At 41.0% G+C, this 20,191-nt stretch overlaps 1 protein-coding gene across 1 annotated transcript in view; it reads right to left on the minus strand.

Annotated features, from left to right (window-relative positions):
* Positions 1-20,191, minus strand: part of PRKAR1B (protein kinase cAMP-dependent type I regulatory subunit beta) — a 128,064-nt gene that overhangs the window by 42,298 nt on the left and 65,575 nt on the right. The window contains exons 5-7 of the mRNA XM_005289159.5: positions 19,779-19,840; positions 18,948-18,994; positions 8,030-8,188 (exon numbers count right to left, since the gene is read on the minus strand). Of these exons, the coding sequence (XP_005289216.1) occupies positions 8,030-8,188; positions 18,948-18,994; positions 19,779-19,840 (268 nt within the window). The remainder of the gene's footprint in view (positions 1-8,029; positions 8,189-18,947; positions 18,995-19,778; positions 19,841-20,191) is intronic.

The following is a 20,191-nucleotide window of genomic DNA, read 5'->3' on the forward strand; positions in this document are numbered from 1 at the left end:
GAATTTTAAGAAGCAGTAATCAGAAGCCATGAAAGGCTGCCTGACCACAGCCTGAAGTATTTAGAGAACTAGACGAGAGACAGAAAGGTAAGAGCTCTAGACATCCTGACTGGCACTGAGGACAAAGAGCCCATCAATTTCTTTAAGAAATGTGTGTGTAAACTCTTGATTCTGTAAGATTATAACAATGCCAATGCAGTTCTATAGAATTCTCAGACAAAGCTAGCCTGACTGGAATATTGTAAGTGTGAAGAATTAAATGGAAGTTTATTATTAATTATTATTATTTATTATTATGATTGTGATAGCACCTAGAGACCAGAATCAAGACTGAGATTCCATTTGTACCAGGTCATGTACAGAAACATAGTGAGAGATAGTCCATATAGGCCAAAGATCCTATGGTCTAAATAGATACAACAGACAAAAGGGAGGAGAGAAAAGAGAGGAAAATGGCCTTGCTCAAGGTTACACAGAGCCGGTGGCAAGCTAGAAGTGGAGATCAATTTTCCTGACTCCCACTATACCAAGGAGACAGTTCTTCAAAAGAAACGAGACAATTCATTCTAGCAACAAAAAGTCCCAATGATTTCCCTAGACCTCATCCTAAGGACCTAGAACGAAGGAACACAATTGGTAGAAATAAAAAAGGAGCAAGGCTAGCTGCCACATATTAAAAAGCCTGCACCCTGTCTACACACAGCTTAAGAGATCCGTATTATCAGGCAGGTGCATCCCTGCGTCACACCTATTAAATATGGTTACAATTTTTTTCTAGTGTAGAGAGGGCCTAGTTCATGTGTTTGGGAAAGAAACCTTTAAAGCAGGGGTAGGCAACCTATGGCACAGGTGCCGAAAGCGGCACGCGAGTTGATTTTCAGTGGCACTCACACTTCCTGGGCCTGGCCACCAGTCCAGGGGGCTCTGCATTTAAATTTAATTTTAAATGAAGATTCTTAAACATTTTAAAAACCTTATTTACTTTACATACAACAATAGTTTAGTTATATATTATAGACTTATAGAAAGAGACCTTCTGAAAAGGTTAAAATGTATTACTGGCACGCGGAACCTTAAATGAGAGTGAATAAATGAAGACTCGGCACACCACTTCTGAAAGGTTGCCAACCCCTGCTTTAAAGTATGAACTAAATGTGCCTGAGTCTGCAGCCAACCTGGAACAATAGTTCTGAGATGTAGGAATTGCTTCGATTTATCTCAGTGAGGTATTAATGCTGAAATTGGATGCCATTTCATGGTGCTTGGACAAGCATAACTCTGCTTGGGTGCTGGAGAGAGCATGCTGAGCTGTGGGAGTTGCAATGCAGGGCCGGTTCTAGGGGTGGGCGAGCATAGGCAGTCACCCTGGGCGCCACCTTCAGGTGCCAGACCACTGTGCTGTTCGGCTTTTTGTTGTTGTTGTTGTTACTCTGCTGTGATTGGCTGGCCATTTTTGCTCTGCTGATTGGGCTGGCTCTGCTTTTTTGTTGTTGTTTTTGGTCTGCCATTTGGGGGTGAGAGTGGGGAGGAGCCAAAAACGTTTTCCACCCTGGCTGGCAAAATGGCTAGGGCTGCTCCCGTTGCTATGATGTACAAGAGCCAGTACATCCCCCCACTGTCCATCAGGAAAGCAGGGCAAAGCAATGCCCTCACATGAGTCTTGAGTTCTTCAGGCAACCCTACTTGGCCATCAGCTCTTGCACTCTGTCCAATTACAGAAGAAAAGATTCTCCGCTTCCTCTCACCACTTCCAAAACACTTGCCCAGGTATGGGCATAAAACTTAGTTCAGAATGTTTTGTTGTTACTTTAGGATATCCTTCTGTGTTTTGACTGCCTCCAGGGTAGAGCAGAGGGATACTTTAGAGAAAACATTACTACAGTATTATTACAACACAAACACATGGTTATTTGTTCTGGTATTCAGATCAGTATTGTTGACCTTTATACCACATGGAAACAGGCAGAGAGAGAATTTTTGATTTCCTACTTCTCTGCCTCCCTTAATCCCCATCTCCAGCCTTCTCCTCACATTCTTCCATTTGTTTTGTGCCATCTCATCTGCTTTTTATAACTTGTCTATTTAGTATAGTAGCCTGCCTTAGCTACTGGCCACAGTTTGATTGCGGATAGGAGGGTGGTAGAATTACAAAACCGGCGGATGAAGAAAAGTGTCATGGGTAATATATCTAGATTTTAAGAAAGCACTGGATTGTCCCATAAAACATTCCTCAGAGAGTCGATGTAAATCAGACAGAATATGAACACTATCATAATCCTTTGCACTATCTAACCTTTCCATTAGTTTCCTGTCTACTTGAGAATCAGAGAGGTGCCAAGTGGAATGTTGCAGGGATCTGGGTTAGGCCTGTTCTTTTATAAGCTCCTCGTTAATGATCTAGGAGACCTATCTAGCCAATAATACACTAATGAAATCTGCAGGTTGGGAAACATAGTGAAAACCTGGCAGAATGGGGAAATACCACCAAGGGGCCTAGAGAGATTTGAAACAGGGGTAGGAAAAATAATGAGATTCAGTTTGGAAAATACAGCTAAGAGATCTAGGGAAAGCAATCCAAGGCACAAATATTCAACGGGACAGAGAAACCTGGAAAGTAGTAATGCTGAAAGAGATTTATGGACAGTCAGACGTGAGTTCGCAATGTGATACTGCAGCAAAAACAAGTCCAATACAATTTTGATCTGTATATGCAAAGACATCCTACCACAGAGCAGAGAGATAATAGTCTTAACATATATGGTTTTGGTGTAACTATACCTAGCATGTTGTGATCTGTCTGGTCCCTCCTTACCAGAAAGACATAGACAAATTGTAAGGAATTCAGGGAAGAATTAACTGACACATTTAGGAATGGCTTGTAAGGAAATATTAACAGTTTAAATATGTGTTGTTTAGCTGATCAACAAATAAGAGAGTTTTAAGGAGAGGAAATGAAAATGATCTACAAATATCTAAAGGATGTAAATTCCAAGGAGGCACAGAAACTACAATGTAGGATACAAGGAGGCATAACTAGGAGTAATGGGAGGAAGTTAAGAAAGGAGTAATTTAAGACGAATATCAGGAAAATCTTCCTGACTGTGAGATCTATTAGCCCGTGGAAAAGTTTCCCAAAGGAAGTGGAAAAGTCTCATTGTTTGGGACACTTAAAACCGGGACAGATAAAAACACTAGTAAGTGTACTTTAGGGAACAATTCTACACTAATAGGGAGCTTGACAAACTGATCTGATCTGTCTCCCCTCCACCTCCTTCTGCTTCTTTCCACCCACCCTCCTCTCCCTCCTTCTCTGAAGCAGAATACTCATTCACAAGTTCATACTTAAAAGATTACTGTTCCCATTTACAAGAAGAAATCTTTAATATGGAAAGGGCAGTGTCTCCCTTTAAATTCTAAGCTACAGTGTTCCTATTGGTGTCAGTCAGTAGAAGCAAGACCAGATTAGTTCACCAACTCCATCCCAGAAAGGGGCTCAAATCCCTATGGTTTAGAGGAGTTCAAGACTTAGCAGGCTCCCAACTTAGTTTAAGCAGCACACAGCTTGGGAAAAACAAATGCCATAGACTCAGAGATTGTAAACAGGTCCCATGGGGGCAGGGCTGGTCATTGTTCTGTATACATTAGGGTAGCCAGGGCATCTGATGCCCCCAAACAGGTACTCAAATTGCCCCTTCCTCCTCTACTTTCTCTCTTCCCACTCCAATCTATCCCATTCTTCCCCTCTGCTCGCCTCTTTGCTTTCCTTCTCCAGCTCCTTTTATTTATTTATTTTCAGAAGTACAGCTGGGCTGGCTGGAGTTGATTGGGTATTTCCTAAAAAGCCCCGCCTTGAATGACAAGCCAAATAAACGGCTACCGAATGGTAGAACAAGGTTCAAGTTTCAAATAAAAGGGTTATGCTGGCAGGAGGTGCTGGAATGGCGACCATTCCATCTCCGTTTTAATCCCTACATAAAACTGATATTGAATTATACTTAAAATGTACATTCTTAAAGGAGCACAAAAAAAAAGTCACTGAAACAATGCATACTAACCATGAAAACAAAGTATTCCATAAGCTCCTACTGCTATATTGCACAGATGTTAAATGGAATGCAGGCTTTAAATTTGGTTTATGTTTTGGCCACCATGCAATGTACATTGTACAAAAATGTGCAGTTGATGTGACTTAATTTTTCTGAGTGGTAAAAGAAACAGTGTTCTCAGATCCAAAGCAGTATGAAGCGTTGCTGGTAAAACAAGGTCAGAACAAAATAAATGAAGTCAGACATTACAGTAGGGAGGGACTAACCTTGATTGATCATTAGTTGTGTCCCAATAGTATAGCCCGTGGATATAAGTAACTAGCTGTGAATAAATTGAGGCTGGGAATTAGAAGAAGGCTTCTAACCATCAGAGAGGTGAGGTCCTGGAACAGCCTCCCAATACGAGTGTTGGGAGCAAACAACCTAACCAGTTTTAAAATGGAGCTTGATAAATTTATCCATGGGATTATATGATGGGGTTGCCTGCAATCCCTGATGATCAGGGAAGTCCCTTCCAATCCTACATAACTCACTGTGTATAAGCAGGGCCGGTTTGTCATGCCATAGACAGACCCCAGCGACTGCAGGACAAAGGGGGTTTTGGGGTTTGTAGCCATTCAGATCAGAGGTGAGAAGGTCACAATTGGCCAGATGGCTCATGTGGACAACTTCAGTGATGTTGTGGCTGATTAGACCAAAATGTGTGTGTCCAGCCTGTAACTCCTCCTCCTCACTGCCAGGTCGAGTGAGTTGGAGGGTGGGTAAATTACTCTCTGAAAGGAGAGTATGCATGCATCCGAAGAAGTGGGTATTCACCCACGAAAGCTCATGCTCCTATACGTCTGTTAGTCTATAAGGTGCCACAGGACTCTTTGCTGCTTTTACAGATCCAGACTAACACGGCTACCCCTTTGATCTCTGAAAGGAGACATTATAACACCTTTTTAACAGGTTAATATGTGTTATATCCTCAGCCTGAGGGCTGATTTGGCTGGGGGATGGACTTGGTGTTTTAGTATGGGGCACTATTAGAAAATGGACATTTGTCTCTTTTTATCCTTGTATATGTGGCATTCTCTGTATGCAATTTTGGGGAGCTCCCTGTCCCCAAAGGTTTTCAATCCAAATGGCAAAGACAGCAGCAACATTTTAGCAACTTAAGCTGCATGACAATTCCAAGCCATAGATTCCTTACTACCCACACTCAGGAAGATATAAACATAAAAGCAAAGATACCCACAAACGTGTTACATAGATAAGGCAAGCAACATACAACACAGATAACTTTCCTAGACAGAGGATGGGTGGTGTGCTCCGAAAGAACATTTGGGGAGGTGACGGGGAGAGTTGACTGGTTTAGAAGAACTTTTTTTACCCCCATAGAATTTCAAAGTTATAATGCTTTGTGAAAGACTGCAATGAATGCCAAGCAGTTTCTTTACACATCTCAACTGAAGGAACTGACCTGAGGCTTGCTATCATCACAGCTAGTTGAGTGAGTTTAAATATGACCCTCAAGCACTAAGCTGCCTAGGAAGAGACGATGAAATATGCAGAAATACATCTGTTTTAACATGGTTCTTTCAAGACAGGCTGAAGCAACAAATGGATGGCAAATGAAATCAAAAACTAGATGGACTGTGTGCATCAGACTTTAGTCCACTTCAAGAAAAAAAATAGTTACATTTATGGATACAGTAAATCTAAAAGCATCACTGAGATGCTTAAGTGGATAACAAAAATGGCAATGAGCAGAAGTAATGGCTAAGAGACCAGACAATATGTGGGACATCTAAAATACTAAGCAACTCTCTGATGGAGGGCAGTAGACATTCTATTTTTAATGGCACCAACGATACCACTTTAAAAAAAAAAACCAACAACCCTGAAATGTAAAAACAACAAAGTGCTCATACACAAAATCATCTTGCTATGAACCTAGTGACCGAAAGCAGCAAGGGATTCCAAATGCATTTTAAAGGCAGTTATCTATATATTAGAATCAGATAAATGTTCACGATAGTCAAGCTGTATCTATGTTTAGCATACTTGCACCAGCAACCTCTGCTGCAGGTTATATGCCTTTTTAGTAAAATTCCTTCTGGCACCAGAAATGCCCACCCAGCTTTTGAAGATAGTTATCAAATGGAGATGGGCATCTGACTGAGTGATCAAACCTGACTGGTTCACAAGCTTCAATGTGATTAGTTATTGCCATTTTCATCAAGTTTTAGACCAAAGGGGCCTCAAAAGCAAAGATGACTGTGAAATTTTCCTCTCTATTCTTGTGTAACGGCATTAGATAGGCCGTTTGGTTCTTACTTTAATCTTTCTTAAAAAGCCAGAGAACACATCAGTTGTGCTGTTTATTTCTCTCTTGTACAATTTCACTTTTGTACTTTTGAATCATATTTGCACCAAGCAGATTCATCTCAAGCAGTATTCTAGATACCTGTCTTGATTGCCTTAGTCAAGTACTGGTGGACAAGTTATGTTCTCCTTCCCTATGAGTTTAAAAAAAGTTTTAAATAAATGTCTTATTGAAGGTCAACGAATGAATGCTGCTCCTGTACTAGGCAGCTTTCAAATAGTATTCATCCTATTCATCCACAGAACTGATACAGCATCTTCAGTGGCATTACTAGCTGCTTGTCAATGAACCTCAATCCCGTCCTGCATGGGCCACCCCCTATCTCTAAGGATGGAAGAATAATTTCATCTACTTCTCCAATGAGTCTTTAGCTCCTCTACTGAGAGTGCCAGCTGTGCTGGTGATTTTTGTGATGTGGACACCAGTCCATGAAGAACTAGATGTATGCCACAAACTCACTTCACTCAGGCACCCACCAATCATCAAATGGCATAAATATTACATCACAGCTGAACTCAGTTGGATGTGAACTAATGACCCTGACACTGAAAGCCATTGTATCCCTTTGCTAAACTCTTAAGCTACCCACCCAGTAATTCCATTTGTACTGTATATATTTTTAATACACATTCTTTTCTTACCAAGAAATCATAGTAACATTTGCTCCAGGCCAGAATGAAATATTGTAACCAATGAAGAAAAGTTCCTATCAAGAAAGATGCTTTAAATAACATTATTCGAGTGTAAACTATCTGCAGGAAGGGAATATTTTGTGGAGGAGAAAAGAGTATGTACATTCACATCAGAAAAACAAATAATTGTGGTGAAACTAAGACATTGCTTTAGCTAAGCGTATGTCAAAGTTTCCATTATAAATCCACGACTCAAGGTCTAACGACAAATCAACAGCCTAACACATGCTGCAGGTGGCCAGCTTCTATGACAGGCTTCTCTGAAAAGACTTGGGGGTGTGTGTGTGTGTGTGGAAAGGAATCTTTTCCCGAAGTCACAGAGCTTTCTGCAGCTGCTCCTGCAGTTTTAGGGCCGTGCAGTGTTATTTATTTATATTGTGCCATGGACAAACGTGGCACTTTGTTGACAAACAAGGATGCAGGGGAGGTAGGGGGTTCATTTCCTAGACTCACTGAAGTCAATGGGAGTTTTCCCACTGACTGTAATGGAGCCAAGAGCTCATTCAGAGCTCCTGCCAAGAAGAGCTTATAGTGTAAGTTAGAATGAAGACAACACAAGGCAACAAGCATGGGATGGTGTTGAGGGAGGGTAGGAGAGGGTTGGCAACAAGAAGATGATGTGTGGTAGCTTAGAGGAGTAATGTGGACCTCCTGAGGGTTTCACAGTTTTAAATAATTACTGATGTATGATAGGGGAAGTACTCAGGGGTTCCTGGCACACAGCCCCATGCTCACTCCTGGCACACAGACCCACAGTTTTATTTTAATGTGCATTTGTTTGTTTTAGAGCCTTAAACTGCAGCGGTTTTAGCACTGATATAATTTGAATGTAAAATAGAAATGTTGTGCACATTTATGGCACTGCATAAAACTTTTAATAGTACCAGTAATGTGAATAAGTCATAACATTTAAAACTCACCATTAAAATGCGTCTGTAGCTGTCCCTGTCGATGCCCCAAAGTTTGAGGTCTGTCTTGGCCTTGACAGTGGCAGCTCTTGGTGTTCCATAGATCAATGCAAGCTCCCCAAAGCTGCCTCCTTCTCCAATGCTGGTCACCCATTCTCCATTTACATAAACCTACAAAAGGAAGAGGGAAAAAATAATCGGGGGACTTATCTGTGCTTTTTCCTTCTACTTCCAGTTACCTAAAAACCCATTCATAATTTCCTATCTATCTAAGTTGGATAGTGCTGGAGGCACAGAAAGGAAACAGTAGCCTAACAGTTTCCTCGCTCGGTTACAAAAGAGGGTGACAACCTGCTTTGTGGACAGAATTTCAAGTCTTCTTGCTTCAGCACAATAATTGTATTTACTCTCTGAGTTTTCAGCTCCTGTGGTTAACTGGCATCAAGTTTTCCTTCCTTGTGTTCAGCACTCAGAGAATCGACAAGCAGAACTGTCACAACTTTGGCTTTTTATTAACACTGTCAAACTTGAAAGGAAGGAGATTTGTTAAAAACTGTAATGAGATTTGTCGGGAAGCGCTATAGCTGTGAACTGAAAACCAGAACAAAACAAGGAAAACATCTTCTGAAAGGGGAGATTTTTCTTTTTTAAGTTTATTCTCTTTATCAATTATCCAAGGATAGTTTTCAAAGTCTCCCATTGACTTAGTGGGTTACTGACTACTTTGGATTTGATAGCATGTAAATATAACTATCCTTTTCCTTCCACTCATGTACCAGCTCTATGGGTCTCCAGGACCCATAATTAATTTATTAAACTACCATTATGATCCTGCTGATGAAATGGATCAGATCCAAAGCTATTTTAGATCAGAAAATATTATTGATTGATGTAGTTATCGCACAACATTTTTACTGTGTGAAATACAACCCAGTACGGAGGGCCTACCCAAGTTCCTCTGCATCATGTAAGACCTTCCCTTGAGTAGACAGGGTGTGGGCAGGGTCCCTACACTAGGGTGAATTCCTCCTGCTATCCACTGACAGTTCAGCTTCTGAGGCATTAAATTGCATTCAGAGAATGGGATTGATTGTGTATTTTGCAGCATGCATGTAGTTTTGTCACTATACACTGACATAAGGGGCATCCTTTTTAGGCTGTTAATGTGTTAAGAAGTTTAAAGAACAGCACACACTGCATGCACATATCAAGTGCAGAATATCTCCTAATGTATTATGGAGCAGTAACAATAGAAATCAATGAGACTGAACATTAGCGCTGTAACAGCTCTATAAAGAAAAATGTAATAAAAAAACCATACAATTATTCTGTACTCAAACAGGAAAAAAGAAAAAAGAAAACCAAAATAATTTCACATAACCTAGTGCAAATAATGGATTCATGCAATTTTTTAAATATAAATTAAGACCCTGTATTACTTAGGAATGAAAAAAACAAGGTGTCTAATATGGGGCAAAATATATGGATATTTGGTCTTTTCCCAAAAATAAAAATAAGTTTCAGTATATTTTGTGTGTGTGTGTGTGTGTGTGTGTGTGTATGTATATCTAATCTATCTATCTATCTATCTATCTAACTCTTATGCTGAAAAGATGTCCCTTGTGCTAAAGCCCAAATCAATCTCAGTTTGTTTTTCCCAATACTCATTCAAGCCCTGATCCAGCTCCCATTGAGGCATTTCCACTGACTTCAATAGGAATTGGAACAAACCTTCAGGGCATGGGGCAGCTTAACTGATCAGAGACCTTGTATGAATGTAAGGCCTGCGTGGGATTTCTATTAGCCCTAATGCTGAACTATAGCTGAAGAGCCAGTGTTGTGGGTCTCTGTATTCCAGGAGCATCCTGGAGATCAAGGGATAGAAGCAAAAGGTAAAAAATAAACCAAAATAGGCAGGCAGTAACCAAGCCATGAATGCAAGCCATGAAGGTCATTTGTAGCTGAATTTCTTCGTTACTACGGGAGAATGTCACATTAAATAATAGCAGGGTTTCTTTTGATCTGTGACATAGGCTTTGAAAGGAAAACCAAATGGAATGTTGGGTCAATCGTTAATTCTTCTCATGATGCGAAACTTACACACAAAAGAGTTTTTAAAGGTCCAAAGTCTAGTTGAAGTGTGAATCCTGGAACCCCTACATGTCAAAAGCAGGGAAGGTGGATGAATAAAATGAGGGGCCTATAAAGTTTGGTAACCTAATGAAAGTAAATCTTAAAAAACAAAACACCTTCCATATTTAAACATTGCAAAATTGGCCAGATGCATTTTTCTTAGAGATGGTGGGTAGGTGTCTTCTTATTGTGAAGCATCAGGAATAGACAACCAGCAGAGGTAGACACTGCACTACACTGCCCCATCGGTCTGCTCCAATAAGGCAACTCTTATGTCCCCAATGAGGGTCTGATCCAAAGGTAAAATCCACTCAATGAGTTTTGGGTTAGGCCCTGAATGTCAGCTGATCTCTCATCCTGAATTTACACTCAGGACAGAAAGTTATTTTGTATACGGTGTCTTGCTGTTGAGCTGAATTTCTATTATTGCGTAAAAGTGTGGTAAGATGACTTGCTAACATGATGGGTGTTTCTTTAGGACGGAAATGACAGCATCTGAACTATAAATGGGAAGTGAGCTCTCTCCAGCACCCACATTTTAAAAATGTAACATGGAAATTCTTGTTAAGTCAATAAGTGGCAAACCAAAGGGGGAAATTAATCTGGTGAAACTCAAAGTAGAGTGAGTGAAGTACTGACATTTATAATAGTTGCACTGCAATAAAAAAGGCTGAAGTTAATCCACTCCAAGCCATCTTTAATTTTACTATCCCACTTGACTAGACTCCACAAAACATGTCTGACATATGATTTGTAAACAGTTTATGAAAATGGTCAAACCCCACTAAGTGTGTCAGGTTTAAAGCATTCTGAACTGAAACCAAATCTTGATCCGATGACATGATCACTGGGCCCAGCACTCTCTTCCCCAGTAAAAACACCATTTTCCAATTTCAATCTCCTGAAGACAAAACAACACAAGAACAACTATTGTCCTTTAAGAGGAAAGCCATTGTACTACACTCTCCAGAATGCTCCCTAAGACAACAATAAACTTTTGTCTTCATGATGATGATAAAGTGAATTGATGATATATTATACTGTCATTCTGTCCTTTAGCTGAAAGTTCAACCCCACTAAGATTCCTTTCTTTAGGTGGAGTTAAAAAAAAAAGAGGAAAGAAAAGGTGAAGATGAGGCTATTTTGGGAAAGAAATATGTGTTGCATGGCAGCAGCTTGTCAGATCCCCTTTCTCTCCCTCCAAAAAAATACTGGTCATAGGATCTGGCTTATACATTTTATATATTTATGAACCCTCACCAGTGTAGAGAGTACACAATCAAAACAGTCCGAGTTGTTACTTGGACAGCTGACCCAGCTGCACAGTAGTGGGAACTTTTTACTTTCATGTAGCTGTAAAGGAATGCATAGCCGCAGATGCCCAAATATGAAGGGCAATCATGCTGCCAGAGCCTGCTACTTTCTGGAGATCAAAGGCATTCTAGATTTCTATTGTTTTTCATCTCTGTTGGTATGAACACTGCAATTTTTGTTAGCAAGAAAAATTACCCAAGTAGGCTCACTTTCTATTTTTTATATAGAAGGTTGGGGGGGAAATCTTGTGTGATATTGTACTCTCCAATTCCTTTTCTCACAGGCTGTGATATGCATTAGGCACTAATCATGAGAGAAAATCGAAGCAACTCACACAAGGCTCAGTGGTCTAGGAGCACATCTTCGTTTCGTTCATCTTCAGGTTACTTATAAAAATAGGATTTAATCTTACCAATAATAGTAACTCCCCCATTTGCCTGGGAAGTAGTGAATGTACTTCTGCTTTTCAGTCCTCAGTTTTATATTGTTGATTTCTTATTAACCATTTGCATTTCTTGCTGCCCCTCTACACCCTATGGAGGCAATCTCACTCATTTAATACATTTGTGTATTGAAATTATCCCGGTATTGCAACTTTCAGCATCCCATTATGTTATGCAATAACTTCAGCTCTGTGTCTTGTCTGGATACAGCAGATCCAAATATTTCTGTTCCCAAAATAGAAATGAGGCTCATTTCTTCTTGGAAATCTACATGAGTCTTAAACATGACGTTTTTATACATGTGGGTGACTTTCTCACACGATGCTATCAAAATTTGGAACTATCTTTAAAATCCTCAAAAACTCAAAGTGGCATCTTGAAAATTGTAACCCAGAGAATGTACTTATTAGATTTTTAAAAATCATCCATTAGAAAATACAAAGATGTGAAACATGGGCAATGTTAATGATTGAGGAATTCTAGTTGTCATGGATACATTTAATTAAATACAGAGAAAAAAAGGGGTAGGGAGGCTCTTCAGCAAAGGCAATACCATTAGGTCTCATTGACCAATAGGTTAGTATTAAGTCTACCTAACTCTTAAAGATCCAGCAATATTCATAGACCAGCTGCTGTGTAACTTTTGTTTGTTTCACTTTGTTTTATCTTTATATTTCTCCATACAAGGGTGGGTGTGGCCTCTGTAAACTTGCCAGTTTTACCCAAGATGAACAGATAAGATTACCTTAGTGTCTACAATATTTCTTTGTACTTGTCTATTATATAATGCTGTAGGAAATACCCTGAATATGATAAATATTCAAATTATTTAAGCACAAATACTATTTAGTTATCTGGACAACTGGCACGTTTTTACTTGGTTTTTCACCATAGTGCATTTGGCTGTTGTTTTACAAGAAGAAAACACCCGAAAATGATTGCAAAAAGAGTTACAACCCTATTAAATACAATAGGAAGTTGTTGTTTTAAAAAATATATTTTAAAAGGATAGTTGATGGTGGTTTTTAAGCAAAATGTGAGGTTATAAGATTAAAATAATAAACAGGAGGACAGTTTTATATTTAGAAATATGGATTAGAGATTTCTGCAAGAAACACATATTTTAGCAGGTACTTTCAACATCTTTACTGGAAACCATAATATAAACCTCACTAGATACATTTTTGGCATACATCCACATTTTTCCAAGTAGTAGAGCTTCCAGTAGACAGATGACCTCTGAGACTTAAAGCCTCAAGCCATAATCTAGCTAGCAGAAAGTTATTCGTCATACAGGGCTAGACCATGAGTTAACAAACTTCCCTGAGACAGTGGCAATATGTGCTACCCGTGCAGAAGCCCAATAATGAGATTCTGACTATGACCTATTGAGTCACAATCTCTCTCCCAGTCTCCCTGCTGCTCTGGTTGAAGGAGTACACCATGCCAGGTTTGTACCTGGTACAGATATGATGCCTCATGCATTGGAGGCAAAGCCAAGGCTCTAGCCTTTTGTGTTTCCCCTCCTGCATTGTGAGTGGCACTACAGGTAGTGCCCTTTACTACCTGTACCCCCTTTACTACCTCTACCCCCTTTACTATCTTGTGTGGACATACAAGCCAGGCCACAATCTAGCTCACAGTAAATTATCTTGAAATAATGATCCACAGTAAGACACCGGTGCTGTATAGGCTCTTAAGAACATAAGAACGGCCATACTGGGTCAGACCAAAGGTTCATCAAGCCCAGTATCCTGTCCTCTGAAATGAACAGACAGGTTATCATCAAGTGAGCCATGCCCTGTCTCCCAATCCCAGTTTCACCTATAACGCGGTAAGATTTTTTGGCTCCTGAGGACAGCGTTATATCGGGGTAGAGGTGTATACTTGTACGTCGCCATCCTTGCCAAAGGGAAGATAATACAAAAACTCACATACTAGAAAAGAAAGTTTCTCCTCTGACAATCCCTTTGGCCCACTGCTCCTGTAAACTATGTGGTGTTGCATTTGATTTTATTCTGTCGCCCACAGTGACCATAGACAGAAAAGTTATGGATATATAACATTAAGTTATTTGTATTTAATGTTTCTCATTTATCCTCCCGCATTAGGGTAACCAGATGTCTTGATTTTATAGAGACAGTCCCGATATTTGGGTCTTTTTCTTATATAGGCTCCTATTACCCCTTCCTGTCCCGATTTTTCACATTTGCTGTCTGGTCACCCTATCCCGCATATGTAGAGATGGTCAGACATAGTGTTAGACTGTCCTTTTATTTTGTTCTTCATAGATTTGCAAAATTATCCGTAAGGCAATTCATCATAACTCTTGTACTTACTAATTGGAGTACATATTCCTATAACTCTAACCATATACTCCCTGTGATCTAAAGAGTTTCTTCCTCAAAAAACTGCATGATATTTTTGCAGATAGCATCTGATATTTTTAATGATAGCAATTGCAAGTACCATTACCGTGTATCTTTGCATTTGTACAGCAAATCAGGTTCCATATCAGTCATTGACATTCTCAGAATATATTGCTCCACGGATCCACCATCTTGGGGTCACGCACTTATCTGTGCTGTGCAGACCCCGGGAACACTGAAAGCTGTTAGCCCAACACCACTCACCTGGGGTTAAAGTTAGACATGTATTGATGTATTTTGTTGGGCTATAGGTCTGGGGTAAAATTTTCAAAAGTGTGTAAGAAGCATAGGAGCCTAAGTCCCATTTTCAAAAGAGACTTAGGCACTCAGGAGCTTAAGTCTCTTTGAGTTTCAATGGTATTTACGCCCCTGTAACGAGGTTCACTCACTGCTGAGGCACCTCCTTGTGGCTGGGTCTGGGGATTAGCTCTGACTTCCTTACTCTCAGTTCACGCTGTGGCCCTCCAGCCACGTCACTGTACAGTTTTCCCCTTCCAGGGTATCAAAGTCTCACCAGACTAGCTGATCAGGTGTCATTCCAGGCAGTCTTTCCATTCAAGACTGTGCTACTTTCCCCACAGCTGGTAGGGGAACCCAGACCCAACCACTATTCCAAGTTCCAGTCCAAGGATCCTACAATGAGCAGCCAAGGTCAGCACTTTCTCAAGCCTTGCTGCCGCTTCCCTGGTCTTCTTCCTACGCTGCCCTCTGCAGGCCTCCTTCTCTACCACCTCTCTGGGTAAACCCTTCCCTCAGGATGAGGATCCCAGGGCTTCCGCTCCGCCCAGTTTCCTGCTCTCCTCACTGTGCCCGGAGAGTGACTGCAGACTTTCACACTGCCACCCTTTTCTACTCTCCCTTCCTGGCTTTATAAAAGCCCTGCCTACTCCTGCCAAGGTGGGTTCCATCTTCAATTAGTGCTTGTCCTCCAGCCTAACTCCCCGCACCCCGCAAGTGCAGTCTATAAGATTAATTAGCCCATCCAGTACTTCAAAGGTGGTGTGGGTTGAGCACCCTATCACATACTCTCCCCCTCAAGATTGCAATCCTCCGGGGTATGGATGCCTCCTACCCTGCGCGTCTGCCGAAGCTGGGCTCACAGGTCATCCCACTCCTGCTCTAGTTCACCTGCTCAGAGAAGCAGTTTGCCCTTCTGCTGGTACTTTTCCCTCTGGAACTGTAGGTCTTGTACAGCTACTTGTAAAGTCTGCTCCATGGCTATCAATTTCTCTTGTAGCCTCTTCTCGTGCTCTGCAGACACCTTCAAAACCCTCTCCCTGAGCACCTGAGTTCCCACTGTATACTGACTGGTCTCACTGTCTACCTCACCTCCTTCAGGTGAGTCTTTGCAGGTGCCTTTCTCTCCTCCAGTTCTTTCTCACCCTCTATCATCACTGCCCCTTCAGCTTTCTCTATGACAGTTGCACAAGCTGAAGTCTACTAACCCTTTCTTCCAGCCCTTAGTCAGGACCCTGCCCTTCCCTCGGCCGTGGTTCTGCTCTTTGTCAGGGCAACTCCCTAATTCCCCAAAGGAAAAACAAGCACAAGCCCTTTTCTTCTCTCTCAACAAGTGGGACGCCTCAGGGCTTTCCTGTCTTCCTGCCTTCAGGGTAGGGCTTCTCGTCTCCATCCCCGGAGGCACATCCACTTTTAATGTATCCCTTCTGATCACAGACATAGCACTACCTTGGCCGGGCTTCTGACCTCCTGGCCCGGAACCTCTTTTCCATTCTCTGCCCCTTTGGCCCCTGCTCGCTTCCTGGAGAATTTTAAGTAAATATTGCTGCTGTTCAGCTAACTTCATCAAATAACCCTGTAGGTATATCTGCGCCTCCCATTGTCTTCACTGGTTCTCCAGGGCCTGCGAAAGTAGGGCTCGGATCAGGGGTGCTGGAACAATTTGCATAGTGGGGGTGCTGAGAGCCATTGAACCAAACCATAAACTCTGTATCTGATGGAAACCACTTCAAGCCATGAGGTGCAGCAGTACCCCAGTACTCCTAGTTCCAGCACCTCTGGTTTGGATTCCTCTCTGTTGCCTGTCGGTCCCCTTCAGGGGGCGTGTTTAAATCTGGGGACCAGCTCAGGAGAGTATATCTGCCCTCTGCAAAGAAGGCCCCCATACATGGTGGCTCCATAGTCCCTTTTTTCCTGTCCTTTTCCTACTATGGGTCTTCACACTTCCCTTGTCCTCAAGCTTAAGTCTCTCTCCAGATGCAGCCTATGGGTTAATTAGCCCCTTCTGAGCCACCGTATCCCCCTTCAGGGGTGGTGTGAGGAGAACACCCCCTCACAGCTCCTAAGCCACTAAATTGCTTTTGAAAATTGTACACCTCCCCAGAAGCTGTAACTGCCCATAAAACCATCTGGTACCTGCACATGGAGGTTACTTTAAATCAGGCTTTCATGTACTCAATATTCAGTCAAAACAATCTTTGCATTTAGGTCCCTCCTTGGACTACCTATAGTCAGGATTATGTATGAAAAGGTGTCATTCTCTCAGTAAGAATTTGCTTAATGTTGTGTAAAAGAGCTGCTAAGGTGGGGGATCACGGGAGGTAGTGGGAGGACGGGGACTAAGACACCATCTTCAGTGACAGAAAATGCAGCTAACTATTCCCTAAAACTTCCAAAGGCGGGCACGGTACTTTTAAGGAGGACTACGGTAAGATTCCAATATCTGTCTATTTTCTGCATATCATCATGAAGTCAGTGAGTTTTGGATCAGGCCCTAAATGAATTTTTAAAAAGTAATTTTTACCACACACTATAAATACTGCACTTGTTATTTTCTGGCACTGCCGATGTGGCAATGTTTGCTATTGAGGCACGCTACCCCGCTTGATAGGAACAATGAGTCACACGGATTTCCTGAGGAGTAACTTCCAGAGGCAGAGTGTGAGGTTTCTCGATTCCCAACAATACCAATTAGATGGTCCCCTGACACAAACAAACCTCTAAAAAAAAAAAAAACAACTTTCACTAAAATAACTGTATGCCTGCTGGCTGGATTCAAAATAAATCACTGCCTTCTTTAAATAATCCAAACAGAATTCATCTGGGAGTCTGCATAGCAACACTGCTAATGAGCCAGCCTGTCCTATCTAACAACTGTTGATATGTAAGACGTGGCTTCCAGAGAATTCAATGAGATGAGAAGACTGTACCAAATGAAAGCTGCAAAGGGGGTTGATTTCATACCACTCCTTGATCAGACATGTACAGATTAGAACTGGAAACCAGATTCAGAGGGTAGCTTCCTTTCAAACACTTCCTGACAAAACCATTGCAAACTCTGATGGGCATTTTGTGATTTAAGAACTCAATTTATACTTTTTAGGAATCCTTGCTTTATCAATACAATGCATTGCTTGGTTATTCAGATCTAGTTTAAAAAGCAAATTAAGGTTTCAAAATGGAAACTAGCAGCCTGGGGCTCTCCCTTGATTTGAAAAGAAATGCACATGAGCTCAGATAAGTGATTAAAGAAAATATTTTCTTTATGTTTCATATGGCCCCTCAGGTGCATTCCGTCATGGTGGCCTGCTCCACTAAAGGCAGCACACTTACAGGTGTGGGTAGGGTTCTAGAGATAAAGTAATTTGCTTGATTATGATACCATATTATACTGCTTTGAATGGACAAATAAATGTGGCTGTAAATATACCACTTATAATATTATACATAAAAGACCTAAAGCAACAAAATCTAACAAGGTGACCAATCCTGTGAAATGCTGAGCTCCCTCAATTCAACAGGAGTGCAGAGTCACAGAACATTGCTGGATCAGGCCCTAGGCAAGTAGAATCATAGAACTGGAAGGGACCTCAAGAGGTCATCTAGTCCAGTCCCCTGCACTCAAGGCAGGACTAAGTATTATCTAGACCATCCGTGACAGGTGTTTGTCCAACCTGCTCTTAAAAATCCCCAATGATGGAGATTCCCCCACCTCCCTAGGCAATTTATTCCAGTGCTTAACCACTCTGACAGTTAGGAAGTTTTTCCTGATGTCCAACCTAAACTGTCCTTGCTGCAATTTAAGCCCATTGCTTCTTGTCCTATCCTCAGAGGTTAAGAAAAACAATTTTTCTCCCTCCTCCTTGTAATAACCTTTTATGTACTTGGAAACTGTTATCATGTCCCCCCCCCCAGTCTTCTCTTCTCCAGACTACACAAACCCAATTTTTTCAATCTTCCCTCATAGGTCATGTTTTCTAGACCGTTAGTCATTTTTGTTGCTTTTCTCTGGACATTCTCCAGTTTGTCCACATCTTTCCTGAAATGTGGCACCCAGAACTGGACACAATACTCCAGTTGAGGCCTAATCAGCACGGAGTAGAGCGGAAGAATTACTTCTTGTGTCTTGCTTACAATACTCCTGCTAATACATCCCAGAATGATGTTTGCTTTTTTTGCAACAGCGTTACACTGTTGACTCATATTTAGCTTGTGATCCACTATGACCCCCAGATCCCTTTCATGAGCATGAGCAAGTATCATGAGCATGAAATTTTACCATGTAAACTTAGAATGAGCATCCTATTGCAACAGTCTGATTAAAATAAATAAGAAGGGGAAGCAACTCCAAATCGGAAGTTAATTAAAACTTACATCCACTTCTCCTTGATCAATTACATAGAAGTTGTCTCCTTCGTCACCTGGAAGCAAAAATATAAATGATGATTGTTTTCATAATGTCTGGTGGATGGTTATACAAATAATTTCCAATCCCCATATTTGATTCTACACATATTTGCACAGGTTTGCAGAGCTGATTATTTAAAGAGAAAATCATGTCCTTAACATCCATGCCTCGTTTCGCTCATGAACAGAAATATCAAGAGTGATTATTTATATTTTTTTCTCAGTTGTATTAGTTTATCCATTTTGATTTATTTAAAATGAAGGCAAACACATTAGAAACTTTGAATACCCTCAGGATACTAAAGTCCTGCTTGACTTGCTCTAAGCTTGCAAGTAAGTTGCCAAGTCTGGTAACTATGGACACAATATAGTGAGGTGCTGAGCACTCTCAACGACCATTGAAAATATTTTCCACCTTTTATTACCCTGTGCCAGAGTCCGCCCCCTTTATTCATGCTGAGTAGTACTTTACTCCGTGAGTAGCCCCCATTTAAATCAATGTGTATACTTTTTTATTAGAATAATCTTTATTTATTTAGATTGTGGTAGCACCTAAGAGCCTTAGTCATGGACCAGGACACCATTATGCTAGGTGCTGGATTCTGCAGAATAAGACATTCCCGTGCTCCAAAGAGCTTACAATATAAATAAATACTTAGATACTTGTGGTATAAGATACTGCTGCCTGTCAGCAAAGATGGTAACATCTCTGGCCCTATAATTTTCTGAACATCAGAAAGAGTGGCATAAATTACACAATCTGAGCAAATTTATAAGGAAAAAAGTATGGAAATTTACCCTGCTGTATGACCGTTTCTCCGGCAATGTGCATAACAGGGAACATGGCATCAAATATGTCACTATAAAAGAAAATAAACATCCACTGTTGAGTCAAACTTGTTCCTTATTGAGTCACTAGTACTGAAGTCACTCTGCTTTGTTAATCCTTCATTAACAGATTTTGCAAAAAAAAAAAGAAAAAGGTTAATTGCAGCAGCACATGGAGTCCCCAGCTGGCAAAACACCAGAAAAGCTAGTTCTGTGGAAGCCATAGTTTAAAACTAAGTCAGACAGTGACTCAACCCACTCATGCTATTTTGAAAGAACTTCCAAAATTTATGTGTACAGACCCATTCTTAAATTAAAGCATTCTACAAACTAGTCAGCTCAGGCTTTTTATTCTCTAAGAATTTTCAAAAGACCTCAGTTCC

This window comes from Chrysemys picta, chromosome 10 (assembly GCF_011386835.1).
Source record: "Chrysemys picta bellii isolate R12L10 chromosome 10, ASM1138683v2, whole genome shotgun sequence".
Lineage (NCBI taxonomy): Eukaryota > Metazoa > Chordata > Testudines > Emydidae > Chrysemys > Chrysemys picta.